The 13,222-nt window shown below is 40.4% G+C and overlaps 1 protein-coding gene across 4 annotated transcripts in view; it reads left to right on the forward strand.

Moving 5' to 3' along the window:
- Positions 1 to 12,882, forward strand: part of cenpe.L (centromere protein E L homeolog) — a 59,417-nt gene extending 46,535 nt beyond the window's left edge. For all 4 annotated transcript variants that reach the window (XM_018251930.2, XM_041590640.1, XM_018251926.2 and 1 more), the window contains 12 exons: positions 181 to 345; positions 453 to 617; positions 709 to 924; positions 4,308 to 4,529; positions 6,363 to 6,572; positions 7,021 to 7,215; positions 7,689 to 7,892; positions 8,034 to 8,146; positions 8,477 to 8,574; positions 10,193 to 10,355; positions 10,448 to 10,998; positions 12,186 to 12,882. In XM_018251930.2, coding sequence (XP_018107419.1) covers positions 181 to 345; positions 453 to 617; positions 709 to 924; positions 4,308 to 4,529; positions 6,363 to 6,572; positions 7,021 to 7,215; positions 7,689 to 7,892; positions 8,034 to 8,146; positions 8,477 to 8,574; positions 10,193 to 10,355; positions 10,448 to 10,998; positions 12,186 to 12,280 — 2,397 coding nt within the window. In that variant the 3' untranslated portion in view covers positions 12,281 to 12,882. The remainder of the gene's footprint in view (positions 1 to 180; positions 346 to 452; positions 618 to 708; positions 925 to 4,307; positions 4,530 to 6,362; positions 6,573 to 7,020; positions 7,216 to 7,688; positions 7,893 to 8,033; positions 8,147 to 8,476; positions 8,575 to 10,192; positions 10,356 to 10,447; positions 10,999 to 12,185) is intronic.
- Positions 12,883 to 13,222: the final 340 nt, after the last annotated feature.

Here is a 13,222-nt window from a genome sequence, read left to right on the forward strand (position 1 = left end):
ATTTGACAAAAATGTGGCACAAATGATGACGTTTTTAGCTCCCTAGCTGACAATTCACAGCCACAGCCCTCTGTCTAGACTTTGAATGGGCATTGAAGCCTCCCAATAGCTAACATGCTAAACATATAGCTTGTATAATATAAGTTCTAATAGGTAATAAAAACCTCTATCTTTTTTTAGTCTTCCCATCTAAGTGAAGAGTTATGTACATATAAGACTGAACTTCAAATGCTCAAGCAACAGAAAGAAGACATCAACAACAAACTTGCAGAGAAAGTTAAGGAAGTGGATGAGCTATTGCAACACTTATCATCTCTAAAGGAACAGCTGGACCAAATACAGATGGTGTGTGTTCATTTTGGAGTGGAATTCCAAAGATCTTTTAAAAGTTCCAAGGGACTTTTAACAAGGCTTATCTTTTCATGATCCTTGTACCTACTTTTTATTTCTAGGAGCTAAGGAATGAAAAGCTCAGAAACTATGAACTCTGCGAAAAGATGGATATCATGGAAAAAGAAATCTCAGTGCTGCGTTTAATGCAGAACGAGCCTCAGCAGGAAGAAGATGATGTTGCAGAACGTATGGATATACTTGAGAGCAGAAACCAAGAAATACAGGTATTACAATGAAATCCTAAAATACTGCGGTTGTAAAGGAAATAGTGTTTATCTAAAGATGTTTACATTCTTACTATTTTATCATGTACAGGAGCTGATGGAAAAAATCTCCGCTGTGTATTCAGAGCAACACACTTTGCTCAGCAGTCTCTCTAGTGAGCTTCAAAAGGAAACTGAAGCACACAAACATTGCATGTTAAATATAAAGGAATCTCTGTCATCCACGCTCTCCAGATCCTTTGGCAGCTTGCAAACTGAGCATGTTAAGCTAAATACTCAACTGCAGACCCTTCTGAACAAATTTAAGGTATAGTTCTCCCATTGTATGACTGTTTTTATGGGTTGCTTTTAAAACACCTGGGTATAAAGTTTTATAGTGCTCCAACATATGCTGCATTGTTCAATAAGTAGGGCATAAACAACATTATTTAAACTGCATAAGCAACCTAAAAAGGTAAATTGGATCCTGCTCACAATAACCTGTGAATCCAGGATTGTGCCTTTTTCAGCAGTATTCGGATTCGCCCAGTCCTTGTGCCTGGCCCGAACTGAAACCGAATCCTAATTTGCATAAATAAATTACGGTCGGGTAAGGAAATAACATGACTTTTCGTCACAAGAATTTTTTTCCCTTTCCTTACCCTAATTTGCATATGCAAATCAGGATTCGCTTCAGTATTCACCGGGTATTCGGCCGAATCCCAAATAGTGGATTCTGTGCATCCCTACTAAAAGCACACCACAAACATTAGTTTTGGGACTTGGTTGATCTAAAAAAAGAACAGTTTGATTAGAGGCTGAAATTAATAACAGAAATAAATTATGTACTGCTAAATTAACTTTTTATTTTTTTTTATTTAAGTGCCTCACAAGGTTTGTTTTAAAGGGACACTTTAGTCTGTAGTTGGTGCACTAAAAATCCCAGCATACTTTTAACATATCATCAAGGTTAAAGCATGCTGTAGTCCAGCAACATCAGGGTTGTAGTCTTAAAGCAATATTGCTCAATAAATCTTCATCTGGCTCTCCAGGACACAGGGCAGCATTAAAATGCAAAATAATCCTCCTTTGTGAATCCCAGCTGATCAGTGTAAATCTTGCTCCCTGTTCTTTGCTCCTGTATTTGGAGTTGAAAGCATTAAGCACAGTTTCCCAGCACTGAACAAGTCTCATGATTCCAGGGTTATATAACAACTCATAAAATGGCACTGATCTCTGTATATAAGATGCGAACAAGATGGCTTACATAGTGCTGGGAATCTACTATTCTCACTGGTCAATTCTCTAAAATCTGTAATTAAGTTTTTGGTCCTTTTTGTTTCTCTTTGGTGTAATTACATTTTTTCTCAACTTCTATAAGGAACTAGGGGTGCAGTGAGACAGCTTTATTGTTGGGTTTTTAAAAGATAAAAAATTGGCTATACAAATGGAAGGTAATTCTATAGAAGTAAAGTAGTGCAAGAGCAGTATGAAGGCATTTATGTAAATGGAATACGAGCAGTGTTGAAATGTAGGTAAAAAACTTAGAGGGGAACTATCATTAAATAATTTTAAATATGCTTACTCAAATGAAAATTAGAACCTTCACTGTGAACAGACAACATGCGGTCAAAGGAGCTCTTCATGCAGGTGAAACAAGCCATCCTTAAAGGAGAAGGAAAGCCCCAGGGCGCAAAACCCCTCCCCCCTCCCCTGTGTTGCCTCCCTCCTCCCCCCTGGCCTACCTGTCCCCCTGGGCAAATGCCCCTAACTTGTTACTCACCCCTCTGCGCAGGTCCTGTCCACGGAGTTCACAGTCGCCATCTTCTCCCACGCGCGTCTTCTTCCTGCTCTGACCGGCGTCTTCTGGTGCATGCGCAGTAGGAACAGGTACCGGTACAGCTCTATTGCGCATGCGCCGAATGTCACGAAGTGAAATCGGAAAACTTTGTGACATTCGGCGCATGCACAGTAGAGCTATACCGGTACCTGTTCCTACTGCGCATGCGCCAGAAGACGCCGGTCAGAGCAGGAAGAAGACGCGCGTGGGAGAAGATGGCGACTGTGAACTCCGTGGACAGGACCTGCGCAGAGGGGTGAGTAACAAGTTAGGGGCATTTGCCCAGGGGGACAGGTAGGCCAGGAGGGAGGGGGGGCAACACAGGGGAGGGGGGAAGGGTTTTGCGCCCTGGGGCTTTCCTTCTCCTTTAAGCTGCAAAAACAGAAAAAAAAACATCTGAGAAATTGCTACAATATTAGGAGTGGCAACATCTACAGTTTGGTACATCCTGAGAAAGAAAGAGAAAGCACTGGTGAACTCAGCAACGCAAAAATACCTGGATGTCCACAGAAGACAACAGTGTTGGATGATCTCAGAATCATTTCCATGGTGAAGAGAAACCCCTTCACAACAGCCAAACAAGCAAACAACACTCTACAGGAGGTAGGCATATCAATATCCAAGTCTACCATAAAGAGAAGACTGCATGAAAGTAAATACAGAGGGTGCACTGCATGGTGCAAGCCACTCATAAGCATGAAACCAAGACAAACCTCTGCCAGAATGATGGCAAGAAATAAGTATGGAGAAGGCGTGGAACAGCTCATGATCCAAAGCATACCACATCATCTATAAAACATGGAGGAGGCAGTGTGATGGCTTGGGCGTGCATGGCTGCCAGTGGCACTGGGACACTAGTATTTATCCATGATGTGACACAGGACAGAAGCAGCCAAATGAATTCTGAGGTGTTCAGAGACACTGTCTGCTCAAATCCAGCTAAATGCAGTCAAATGGATTGGAAGCCTTTTTATAATGACCCAAAACATACAGCCAAAGCAATCCAGGAGTTTATTAAAGGAGCAGTAACACCAAAAAAATAAAGTGTTTTAAAGTAATGAAAATATCATGTACTGTTGCCCTGCACTGGTAAAACTGATGTTTGCTTCAGAAACACGACTATAGTTCATATAAACAACCTGCTGTGTAGCAATGACGGCAATTGAAAAACGGCTTTATGGCACAGGTTAAATAGTGGATAACAGATAACACCATTATGTTCTGTAGAGCTTATCTGCTGTGTAACTTGAACCTTTTCTCCTTTGAATGGCTGCCCCCATTGCTACACAGCAGCTTATTTATATAAACAATAGTAGTGTTTCTAAAGCAAACACAGCAGTTTTACCAGTGCAGGGAAACACTGTATTATAAAAAAATGAAAGTGCTGTAAAGTAATAAAAATATCTTACTGTTCCTTTAAAGCAAAGAAGTGGAATATTCTTGAATGGCCAAGTCAGTCACCTGATCTGAACCCAATTGAGCATGAATTTCACTTGTTGAAGTCTAAAGTTCGGACAGAAAGGCCCACAAACAAACAGCAACTGAAAGCCGCTGCAGTAAAGCCCTGGCAGAGCATTAAAAAGGAGGAAACCCAATCTGGTGTTGTCCATGAGTTCAAGACTCCAGGCTGTCATTGCCAGCAAAAGGGTTTTCAACCAAGTATTGAACATTTTATTTTCAGTTTTTTAATTTACTTTTGAGCCCCTGAAATGAAGCGATTGTGTTTTAGGCTGCTGCATCTGAGTTGTTTCATTTAAAATTCATTGTGGTAATGTACAGAAGCAAAATTAGAAAAAAGTTGTCTGTCCAAATATTTATGTATGATTTACTATATGTCTGAAATCTGTAACCTTATTTTTCAATCTTATAAGGTTGTATACCGAACTGCTGCAGTCAAAGAAGATCATAGCTTGATCAAAGATTATGAGAAGGACCTTGCTGCTGAGCAAAAGAGGCATGATGAGCTGCGACTCCAACTGCAGTGTTTGGAGCAGCACGGCAGAAAATGGTCGGATTCTGCATCTGAGGAACTCAAGTTCTGTGAAATTGAATTCTTGAATGAGTTACTTTTTAAAAAAGCAAATATAATTCAGGTACACTTTCCATGCTGTCTTTTCTTAAAATGACTTGTTTTTCCTTTCTCTTTGGTTAGATCACCTGTGCTACCTGCATTTGTATGAAGATAACATTGTTGGTAATATCTATATCTATGTGTCTAAATATCATGCTCATAAATATTTCCTATTTATAAATTGCCCGCTTGATCCAATTCCCTCAAAACTTCTCCACAATACCAATCCTTGCCTAATCAAAGCCTTAACTCACCTATTTAATCTTTCGCTCTCAACTGGACTGTTTCCTACTCAACCAAAACATGCTCTTGTCACCCCCATTCTGAAAAAAACCCTTTCTTGATCCCTCCAATCTTGACAACCTCCGACCTATCTCTCTGCTACCTTTCATCTCTAAACTACTTGAGAACCTAGTCTACAACCGACTAACCTCATTCCTCTCTGACAATAACCTGCTGGACCCCATACAATCTGGTTTTAAGCCACAACACTCCACTGAAACTGCCCTTACTCGACTAACTAATGACCTTTTAACCGCTAAAGCCAACAATTATTTCTCACTACTAATACTGCTTGATCTCTCAGCTGCATTTGACACTGTAGATCACCCTCTCCTCCTCCAGTCCCTCCATTCGCTTGGCCTTCGTGACACATCCCTGTCCTGGTTCTCTTCTTACATCGCCAATCGTTCCTTCAGTGTCTCCTACAATGGAGTAGCATCTTCTCCCCTACCTCTTTCTGTTGGGGTTTCTCAAGGCTCTGTCCTGGGACAATTACTATTCTCCCTCTTTACTTCCTCCCTCAGCAAATTAATCAACTCATATGGTTTCCACTACCACCTCTAGGCTGACGATACTCAGATCTATCTCTCATCTCCTGATCTCAGCCCAGAACTCCTAACTCGCGTCTCCTCCTGCCTGTCCGCTATCTCTACCTGGATGTCGCAACGCTACCTTAAAATAAACCTCTCTAAAACTGAAATGGTTCTCTTTCCTCCAACTAACACCAGTAACATCCCGGAAGTATCCTTCATAGTTAACAATTCCACTATCACCCCCTCTCCCCAGGCCCCGGTGCATTAGGGTTATCCTTAGGATAACTCTCTATTAATTGGCCTTCCCCTCCAGAGACTGTCATCTCTCCAGTCCATAATGAACACTGCTGCGAGGCACATATACCTCAGCAACCGCTCCTCCTCTGCCACGCCATTCTGTCAATCCCTGCACTGGCTTAATGACCCTGACATTCAAAGCACTTCATAACTCTGCCCCACCCTACGTCTCTGAACTCATCTCTATATACTCACCCAACCGCTTACTACGCTCCTCTACTGACCTGCTACTCAACTCTTCTCTCATTACCTCCTCACATGCTCGCATTCAAGACTTTACAAGGGCTGCACCCCTCCTCTGGAACGCTCTCCCACGGTCTGTCCGACTTTCTCCCAACCTTTCTGCTTTCAAGAAATCTCTTAATGCCCTTCTTTCGAGAAGCCTACCCTCACTCTGCTTAGCTACCAAACGCCACATACAGTACCACATTTCTCACCCACTTAATTCGGTCTTGCCCACTCCCACACCTTGTGTATTACTCCCTTCCCTTTAGAGTGTATGCTCTTTTGCATAGGGCCTTCCTCACCTTTTGTACCGGTATTGTAGTGATTGGTATGTATGTAACTCGATATGTTCTATGTATGTAATTCACGTAATTTAGTTGTATAATCACATTTACCTTTACAGTGCTACGCAATATGTTGGCGCTGTATAAATACATGTTGATAATAATAATAATATATAGGTTATTATTTAAAATAAGTCACTATCTAACTTGTCTATACTAATGCTGTATTTGCAGAGTGTCCAGGATGACTTTTCAGAGGTGCAGGTATTCCTAAATCAAGTAGGATCAACACTGCAAGAAGAGCTTGAGCACAAGAAAGGCTTTATGCAGTGGTTGGAGGAATTTGGAGATCTGCACGTCGATGCTAAGAAACTCAGTGAAGGCATGCAACAGGAAAATAGGCGCATTGCTTCTACCATACAGCTCTTAACAAAAAGGCTAAAGGTATAAAAAAAAAAAAAAGTCCCCTTAAATACACTTATCTGGAAAAACTTACTACTTTTCTTTCACATTGAATGTCCCAAAAAATACTTTCCATATTTACCAAATCCAGAAAATCAAGTTGCTGTGGATGACAGTTACAGTAACAAAACTCTAGCTTACAAGGAAAGGGCATATATCCATTTGCTTTGATACATTTTTGGTTTTCTGCTAAACCCTCAGATTTTGTTTATACCCATGCATTTGTAAATTCATTTACTGAGCTCATTCCTCGCAACATCTTCTGGAAGGTTACTGCGTGCATCACCCTTTATGTACAGAAGTTTTCTTATTTTACCTTATGTTGTGTCCACTGGTTTAAGCTTTCTTCCATTGCAGGATTCCCTTGATATGTTTGTGTTTGTATATCATGATTTACTTTGATTGTTGGTTACCTTGGATTTAATTACAGGCAGTTGTTCAGTCGAAAATACAACGTGAGATAACCGTATATCTGAACCAGTTTGAAGCGAAATTGCAAGAGAAGAAAGAACAAAACAAAGAACTTATGCGCAGAATGGAGCACCACGGCCCTAGTGCTAGTGTAATGGAGGAAGAAAATGCTAGACTTTTAGGCATACTGAAAACTGTTCAAGATGAATCCAAGGTAACTCCTGTCGATTAAAAATACTGGACCTGGCACCTCGTTTTACCCCTTCATTCGATTTAGGGTCTCTCAACAAAAAAAATACAAGTTTTAGTCTATGTACAGGAAAGAGATCAGTATCCAAAATGCTTGGGACCTGAGGTTATGAAAATAAGGGGCCTTTCTGTAATTTCGATCACCATACCCCCATCTAATAAAAAATAGTTACCAAACATGATTATTTTTCCTCGAATAGGGATTTTTGTTGGGATCAAGTACAAGGTACTGTTTTATTACAAGAATAAAAGGAAATCATTTTTTTAAAGAGAGATGGCCTTCCTGTAATTCAGTGCTTTCTGGAGAACAGATTACTGGATAATGGATCCAATACCTATACTGACATATTAACAATTCTAAAAAAAAATAATCTGGTTTAAAATGTACATGATTTAGCAATATTGTGCATTTATTTCTTGTTGCTTTGCAACTTGTAGAAACTCCAATCAAGGATCAAAATGCTAGAAAATGAACTGAACTTGGTCAAAGATGATGCCATGCACAAAGGTGAAAAAGTTGCAATTTTGCAAGACAAACTACTAAGCAGAAACGCCGAAGCTGAGCTAAACGCAATGCAGGTGAAACTAACTAAAAAGCAAGATAATCTTCAGGCTGCAATGAAAGAAATAGAAAACCTACAGGTACATTTATCTTTATGCTTTTTTTTGTACACCATATCTGGGCATCTTTGAAAATTGCAAACATCTGTGTCTTCTGATCTGGCTCGTGGTTTGTTTCTATTAATTTTAAACTGACATTGAGTATTTTTCTCCTTTTTTAAGAAAATGGTTGCCAAAGGTGCAGTACCATATAAAGAAGAAATTGACAACCTTAAAACTAAGGTGGTAAAGATTGAAATGGAAAAAATAAAGTACTCAAAAGCAACAGACCAAGAGTAAGTATCAAATATTGTTTCAAAGAAAATTTCAAAATAGCCTTCTATGAAAAGAAATTTTGCCTATTTTATCTAATGTATCCACACGCTAACACAATTTGTCCAAAAGTATGTGGGCACCCCTGCTAATAATTGTAATTAGCTGTTTAAGCCACACCAATCATTGCTGAAAAGAAAGAAAGAACTTAAATGGCCTACATAGATCCCTGACCTTAACCCAGCTGAGTAACAAGCCAACATCAGTGGCCAACCTCTTACATATAAATGGAAGCAAATCCCTCTGTGTGTACCCTTCTCGACTGTGGAAACAACATTGTTTTGTGCTTCTAGGATTGCCTACTTAAAGTCTTGTTTGGAAGATAAGGAAGAAGGCTTGCGTAGGTTAAAAGAGGAACTTAGGCGAGCACAGGCAGACAACGATACAACAGGTACTCATTTATAATTATGACTCCTATCTGTGTCTAGATAGATTGGTTCACAATTAAAGAACTTTTGCATTGTTTCCAGAAGACATACCTCAGTTTGCGAGGCAGTATCACATTGATGTTGTGTCTGCTTGAACAAATAATAAGGTCAGATTTATTAAGATTCGAATTTTAGAGTTGGATTTTGGTCAAAACTCACAAATTGGGAGTTGGGAATAATCCAAACTCTACTTCGAATTTGAGATTTCAATGTCGTCTCAGGGGGACACAGGGAACCACTGGGGTTAAGCTCCACCCTCCAGGAGGCAGGACACTTGGAATAATTAATGAGGAGCATGCCAGTGGCTCTATAACGACCCATCCAGTTTTCAAGTGTCCTGCATCCTAGAAGGTTGGACATGTCTGCATGAAGATGGCTGGCTTTGTACTGGCACAGGGTCCTCTCAAGGAGCAGGGATACCTTTATCTTTATGGGGGGGCTCCCCTCGTGGGAATTCCTACCGGTATCCCATTCTAGCCATCAGGGCTACAACCTCCACCCAGATGTTCCTACCCCCAATTACGGAGGCAGATGGTTTGGCTGGTATGTCAAATCCGTCAGTCACATACCACAGTGATTGTAATAGCTCCTTATTGACCGAGGAGAACGTGGACCTGCAGGAAATGTCCATAGCACAGCCAGTTCCAGACCAGGAGCGCCCTTCTGTCTCAGGGTCACATAGTCCACCACAATGCAGGACTATTCTCTTTGACGGGATGGCTGTTGAAGCAGCCATCTGGAGATGAGGAGGTATAACTGAAGAAGTTATCGCCACAATGTTAAAGTCACGCAAACCAACATCATCCAAGGCTTATCACAGAGTCTGGCGCAGCTATTGGAACTGGTGCACGGAGACGCACCTACCCTTTCTTGTTTGCGACATTCCAAGAATTCTGTCCTTTCTACAAGTGTGTATAGAAAACGGATCTGCACACACACTGGTTAATGCAGTCGGGGAGTATCCCCTTTTATTCAGCCACCAAACATTCAACGTTTCGGGGGGGGGGGAACACCCACCCTTCATCCTGATTTATCAAAAGCCAGACCCTCTGGCACACACCTCACTAATTATTCCAAGTGTCCTGCCTCCTGGAGGGTGGAGCTTAACCCCAGTGGTTCCCCCCCCCCCCCCCCCCCCATATCGACTACAGAGAAACTGATTTTACGGTGAGTATCAAAAATCCTGCTTTCTCATACCTTGACTGGGAACAACTCGAATTCGACTTCACTACCTAAAATCTGCCGAGTTCATGTAGAAGTCAGTGGAAGAGGTCCAGTGATCAATTTGAAGATGTTAATAGCCTTCATGACATTTGAGGTTTTTTCGGAAAAAAAACTATTAGAATCTGTAATATTCATTTAAGTTATAGACGTTCGCGTTTTTCTTAAACAACCTCCCATTCGAGTTGTGAGAATATTTGAATTTATTCACATGAATTCGAAATTCGACCTTTGATAAATCTGCCCCCTAATGTTCTGATGATGAAAAGTGAACTCTCCTAAAATAGCTGCACTGCATAATGAAACTGGCAAGATGTTATAATTATGTAGTAAACATGGATTTTGTTTTTCTATCCACAGTTTGTGTTCCAAAAGATTATCAGAAAGCTTCAACTTTCCCTGTGACTTGTGGTGGTGGAAGCGGTATAGTGCAGAGCACAGCAATGCTTGTGCTGCAGTCGGAAAAAGCCGCCTTGGAAAGGGAGCTGTCACATTATAAGAAGAAATATCATCATTTATCACGGTAGCACTGAAACAGTTTCTCTTTTACAGAAATAGTTTATCTTCTGCTATAAAAGCCACTGTGCTAATTTATTTTTCTCCCCATCTGTAAAGGACTATGTCAAGTTCTGAAGATCGAAAGAAAACAAAGGCAAAATCTGATGCTCATTCTTCTCATACTGGATCATCACACAGAGGCTCGCCTCACAAAACTGAAACTTACAGACATGGCCCTGTTACTCCAGAAAGGTCTGAAATGCCAAGCCTACACCTAGGATCTCCAAAGAAGTCGGAGTCCAGCACTAAACGTGTTGTGTCACCAAACAGGTCCGAAATCTACAGCCAATTAGTAATGTCTCCAGGCAAGACCGGGATGCATAAACATATACTTTCTCCAAGCAAGGTTGGACTGCACAAAAAGCGTGCCCTGTCTCCAAACAGATCGGAGATGCCCACCCAGCATGTCATATCCCCTGGCAAGACCGGACTGCATAAAAATCTGACTGAAAGCACGTTATTCGACAATTTGTCTTCTCCATGCAAACAGCAAAAAGTACAGGAAAATCTAAATTCCCCTAAAGGCAAATTATTTGATGTGAAGTCAAAATCGATGCCTTACTGTCCATCTCAGTTTTTTGATAATTCTAAGCTTGGTGATTTTTCAGGTAAGTTACTGATATCTCAAATGATAGTAACTGGTTTGGTTTGCCCAACTGTTTTAAACTGCATCTCCACTGTATAGTAACTTTCATTTAAAGGGGGACATTTACCCAAAGTAGAATTTGATGAACATTGCAAAAATGCTCAGAAGCACAATCGGTAAATTGTTGTCATTCAACTTAATCTTTTGCTGTTCTTTCCAGTCCCTGCCCAGACAGAACAGCAGAGGGTGCTCCTATTACACATGAATAGTATTAGCAGTGTAAAAAGTGCTAAGTATTGGATTGGTTTTAAGTCAACATCATTTTCATTAATACTTTCCCCAAGCTGTACAGCATTTTTTTAAAGGAACAGTAACACCAAAAGATTAAAGTGGCTTAAAGGAATGATAATATAATGTACTGTTGCTCTGCACTCGAAAAACTGATGTATTTGCTACAGAAACAAAAAAATTGTTTCTATAAACAAGCTGCTTTGTAGCCATGGGGCAGCCATTCAAAGCTGAAAAGGAGAAAAGGCACAAGAATCACAGCAGGTAACAGATACGCTCTGTAGTATACAATGGGATTCTTCAGAAGTTATCTATCTACTTTATAGTCTGTGCTTGAATGGCTGCCCCCATGGCTACACAGCAGCTTGTTTATATAAACTATAGTAGAGTTTCTGAAGCAAACACACAGCAGTTTTACCAGTGCAGGGCAACAGTACATTATATTGTCATTCCTTTAAGACACTGTTGCTGTTCCTTTAATCTGCAGAATTCTATATATATATACTTTTCTATTATATAGTCCTTTATACTACAAAGTGCTGGACACAATCCTTGGTTAATAGCCCTTGAAAACTGGATTCATGCCTGCACTCAGGAGCTATGTATATTCCGCCCTTTCACTTCATTACCCATCATACAGACTTTTGAGTGTGAATAAATAAATCGTGCTTTGCCTGCAGACACTTTGCTCCTGTATACACCATCGGGGGTTTATTGTTCCCCATTTTATGTTGCATCTGCAAAACTCGGCCCCTTCACTCTAACAATTGAAAGGACTGACGAGGGACATGGGCAGATGTCGCCTTTTCTCAATCATTAAAGTGACCCTGGAAATGTACCCACATTTAATCCCAGCTGCAATTTAATGTATTAAACAAGTGTCTGTGTGTTTAGTGACGTATATTTTGTATATCTTCACAGAGCTCAACACAGCAGAGAGCAATGACAAAAGTCAGGCTGAGAACTGGTGGTATGAAGCAAAAAAAGAAACGGCACCTGAATGTAAAACATCCTAGATCCCTGTACATCTGACTCTCCTGTCCTGCAAAGAGACTTGCTACTCTGCCTTCTTGTAGGAAGAAACACTAGAAACTGCCATGTCTGCATAAAGGAGTCTCACTGGAAGCAAAAGTTGTTCTTTAGTAGTAATCACTGGTTGGGCGAGTGGTTACGTCTTTAAAATAAAGTGCAATACGTCTCACGTCTATTTTATATGTTATGTCTGTGTATTTGTTACACTTTTAAGTCCCTTGACTTCATATTTGGCTCATCTGTAGTTTCTTTGTGTTTGCGCACACACACACTGGTGAAAAATGACATTTGCAGTGTATTGTTTTACTGACTGGTCTCTCTGGGGCCATCCATGCAAAGCACCATTAGTGTGCCAATGTTTTTCACTACTTATTATTATGTCTGACTTTGTGAAATAGAAAATACTACAAAAGATAGGGCAAAAGTTGTTTTCTCACTAGGTAAACGATATGGGTTTAACTTAATTATTCTCCTAATAAAATATTCTATATAATGGCATCTCATTAGGTGACCTAATGGTTATTCTGCACTCTTGTAAACCTTTTTTAAATTTCACTTGTAATAAAGCAGCCCTGATTTTAAATTACACTTAGTGTTTGTGCTCTGATTCGTCAAATACCAACCAGTAATGCTTGGCTAAAGCTTGTCATGCACCCAGAAGATCTGCTCTTTGGGCAAAGTCACCAAATAAGCCGATCTTTCCCCGATATAAGACATTTCTCATAGGAAACTGTATTTGGAACTGCATCTGTATTTAAAATGTTGATATAAGAACTTGTCTCTGAAACACAGTTGTATCTTCTAGTATGCACACCTGTGTCTTAAACTAGTGGTATCTTCCAGCATGAGCCTCACATGATGAGCTAGATTAGAGGAGATTTTTTACTGCAAATAAAATGCATCAAACCGGGGAGGGGAGAGGGTAG

This window comes from Xenopus laevis, chromosome 1L, assembly GCF_017654675.1.
Source record: "Xenopus laevis strain J_2021 chromosome 1L, Xenopus_laevis_v10.1, whole genome shotgun sequence".
Classification (NCBI taxonomy): domain Eukaryota; kingdom Metazoa; phylum Chordata; class Amphibia; order Anura; family Pipidae; genus Xenopus; species Xenopus laevis.